Genomic DNA, 3,530 nt, shown 5'->3' on the forward strand with positions numbered 1-3,530 from the left:
TCCTCTGATGGGTCTATTAGTATATCTGACTCTGTATTGGTCCAGGTCTCGGGAGATGAAGAGTCTAAATCAGTCCTAGTATCATGGTCACATCAGGTAATTATAAGTATATGTATGGTTTCCTCTGATGGGTCTATTAGTATATCTAACTCTGTATTGGTCCAGGTCTCTGGAGATGAAGAGTCTAAATCAGTCTTAGTATCATGGTCACATCAGGTTAGTGTATGGTATATCTAAGGTTTAATTTTTTTCATTGATTTTAGAAATCTACAGCTTGAATTTGAACATAATATATATATATAATAAACAATAGGTTTTCCATTGATTTAATCACTTACATTTCATATGAAAAACAAGAATGTGTCCATAGTAAATGGTGCCCCACTCGCACTATCTTTTTCTATATTCAGTGGACCATGAATTGGGGTAAAAACTCCAATTTGGCGTTAACATTAGAAAGATCATATTATAGGGAACATTTCTACTAAGTTTCAAGTTGATTGGACTTAAACTTCATCCAAAAATACCTTGACCAAAAACTTAAACCTGAAGTGGGTCATATTCCTGACTTGGTACAGGCATTTCCTAAATAATACTAAATACATGCAATAATTTCTTAAGTTAGAATTTTCTGTTTCTAATTGCCATTCTTAACTTTTAAAGTTTGACTTGAACATTTTGTTTTCTAAATGAAGGATCACTATTTTTTTCAGGATGAAGATGTTGGTAGTTTTCTTCTAAAGTTGTTGAAGGAGCAGTTAGACACCTGAGATGATGGTACCTTCATCAGCTGTTGTAGAGTTGCATCATATCTTTAAATAGCATTCTGCAGATAGAAGAAGTTTCCTGCTAGGAGAATTGATATAGACTAAAGATTGTGTTTGTGAAAGACGTCATGTGCTGTACCATACACAATTATAAATACTGATGGCATATTTTGTGTATAAAGTATGGTGCATTTTCAAGTGCTATGTAATGACAGTGACAATGTTTATCTATGTGCTATTGAATCAAGGTTCCTTGTTATATTAAACAACATAGGAAGCTCAATAAAGTAGAAATGTTTTCTCTTAATTGTCATATAAGCTGTGTATTGAGTTTAATTTCACTCCAGATAGGGTTGTGCGTAATGGATGCCATGCATAAACAAGATTTCGTCCTCAAAATGTAGAGCTTCAGGGGCCAAGTGGTATAAGGAGTCAAAAGACTGTAAGACTAGCCTGTCAACTCTACGATTGCTTGTTTGAATCCCACAAGTGGCAGGTGCACTCTGACTCTGATCTTAATTGACTAAGATCGTCAGTTTTTGTCTCGCTTAATGGAATCAAAACGCATGCTGTTTCCAGTGTTGGGTGTATTTGCTTAGTTGACATAATTTAGTTTTTGATAAGGTCAGTTCAAGGGAACCATAAGTTGTAGGCCAATGTTAATTGGTATTCAGTCGTATAAGCATAAGCAAATAGCACATCTCGTTTTTATGGAGAATATTTGTCCCTGGTCTCTCAGTCATTATTTAGTTCAATATTTGCATTATCAAAATAACAAATAAGCAATACATATCTTTGTGATAACAGTTTATCCGACCAAATGTCACTGATTCTTTTGGAGCATTCTTACTTTCTCCACCAATAACAACTTAACACCATGAGATCGCCCTTAGAGGACCTTTCTACCCATCCAGAGCACATATCACCCCTAGAGGACCTGTCTATTGCTGAATGGGATGTTAAACACTATTCAATGTATCAACCAATCTCCGAAATGTGATCTAGAACATATCTGAAATGTTGATAATAAGCGCTATGAAAGAAACATGAGCATCAATAGAAACTCAGAAGATGAAGGGAGACCAGCAAAATCATAGCAAAAATTGAAGAAAAAAAAACAACAAAAAACAGCAGATGAAATACAATATAAAAAACTAAGGAATTAACAAGAAGTTTAATCAATCAACAATCTTAGATACAGGTCCTCTAAGGGTTATCTTAGGTGCTCTGGATTGGTAGAATGGTCCTTATATTTTGAAAGACTTAAGCTTCAAATTAAAAACTTAAAATAGATCTTGAATTATATTTATTATGACATATCTACCAACTTGGACTTTGATTTTGATTATTTGCAAATTTGAAAATTCGGTTTAAAGTAATTATTTAGATCTGCATGTGGTGTGTACATCAATTTTTTTTTAGATTTTGCCAAACTTAAAATTCTCTGATATTTGCATTTGCTACTTGAAATTGCCTGCGTTACATACAGTATAATATTCTCCTTGGGTCCATAACATTTGATTAGTAGCTGCAACTCGGACGTAATTGTGTAACTATGATCAAATTACTCCTATTAATGGTATACTGGTTGTATAATGTTTTTGTCTCGTCTGATTTCTTCCACTGAGATGCGAGACTTACATTTTTGAATATTATTTTGTATAAAGCTTTATATATCAGACGATAGAAGAGCTGGCTATTTATATCTTGTGTACAGCTCATGAGTTAAAATGGCCCTTTGGTATCATTTGACTTTTTTTGCCAATGCCCTGGCCTATGTCCTGTATTTCGCATATGTCTGCTGTTTATTACTTTACTTCAATAGTCCTAAAATTGCTTGATATTAACAAAGTTTGTTATGTGATTTCGTCTGATGTGTCACAAAAGTTGCAGAATTTACGACAGAGTGAAACTAATCCAAGTGTGATGACACATTATTCTCCACTCACTTTCATGCTTCAGCAGCTGTCGAAAACATTTGGTATATGGAAGGATTGTAAGGTGTGCATGTCTGCCAGACAGGTATTATTCGTCCTTGCCACTATGTTTATGGTTCATTTAAAATTTCTGTATTTTATCTCGGATACTAAAAGTTATAGGCTAACACCATTTGGTCTATGGGATGACATTGATGTGTCCATGTCTGTCTGACAGAGACCGTTTAACCTTGACCGATATCATTGTTCATTGGTTGATGTTAAGTTTCTGTAGTTTAGTTCTTTTCTACTACTTAGTTATGCTTCAATGAACAAGGCTGTAGCTAAATTTAAAGACTTGTCTCATTTCAATCTTGAAATCCATTGATGATACTATCACTCTCAACATATCCCCCCCTCCCAATTGACTTTTAATTCCATGATCACATATATAGTTTCCTATTAACTTTTCTTTCCCATCAATTTATTTTTGATATTTGGCTTCATGTGACCTTGATTCCTTCACTTTTGTTTTCCAGTAAAAGTAGCAATACTTTTTTGATCTGAGCGTCACTGATGAGTCTTATGTAGACGAAACATGCGTCTGGTGTGTCAAATTATAAACTTGGTACTTTTAATAATTACAGTTAGTATTGTACGTCTTGGGTCATTTGTTTTACTCTTTTAAGCGTTGTACTATTTTCATTTTTGGGTTTTCAATGATTTTTCTATACTTTTATATGATATACCGGTAGTAATTATAATTTGGCATGATATGTGATATTCAAATCGTTTCTCTTTACAACATAGGTTTGTGTCATAATTTGAGCTAATATTGGAAGTCAAT

The 3,530-nt window shown here is 33.7% G+C and overlaps 1 protein-coding gene across 2 annotated transcripts in view; it reads left to right on the forward strand.

The window, feature by feature from the left end:
- LOC143057332 (integrator complex subunit 11-like) overlaps positions 1-1,085 on the forward strand; it is a 28,945-nt gene extending 27,860 nt beyond the window's left edge. For both annotated transcript variants that reach the window (XM_076230632.1, XM_076230633.1), the window contains one exon: positions 714-1,085. In XM_076230632.1, the coding sequence (XP_076086747.1) occupies positions 714-770 (57 nt within the window). In that variant the 3' untranslated portion in view covers positions 771-1,085. The remainder of the gene's footprint in view (positions 1-713) is intronic.
- Positions 1,086-3,530: the final 2,445 nt, after the last annotated feature.

Source organism: Mytilus galloprovincialis, chromosome 13, assembly GCF_965363235.1.
Source record: "Mytilus galloprovincialis chromosome 13, xbMytGall1.hap1.1, whole genome shotgun sequence".
Classification (NCBI taxonomy): Eukaryota; Metazoa; Mollusca; class Bivalvia; order Mytilida; family Mytilidae; genus Mytilus; species Mytilus galloprovincialis.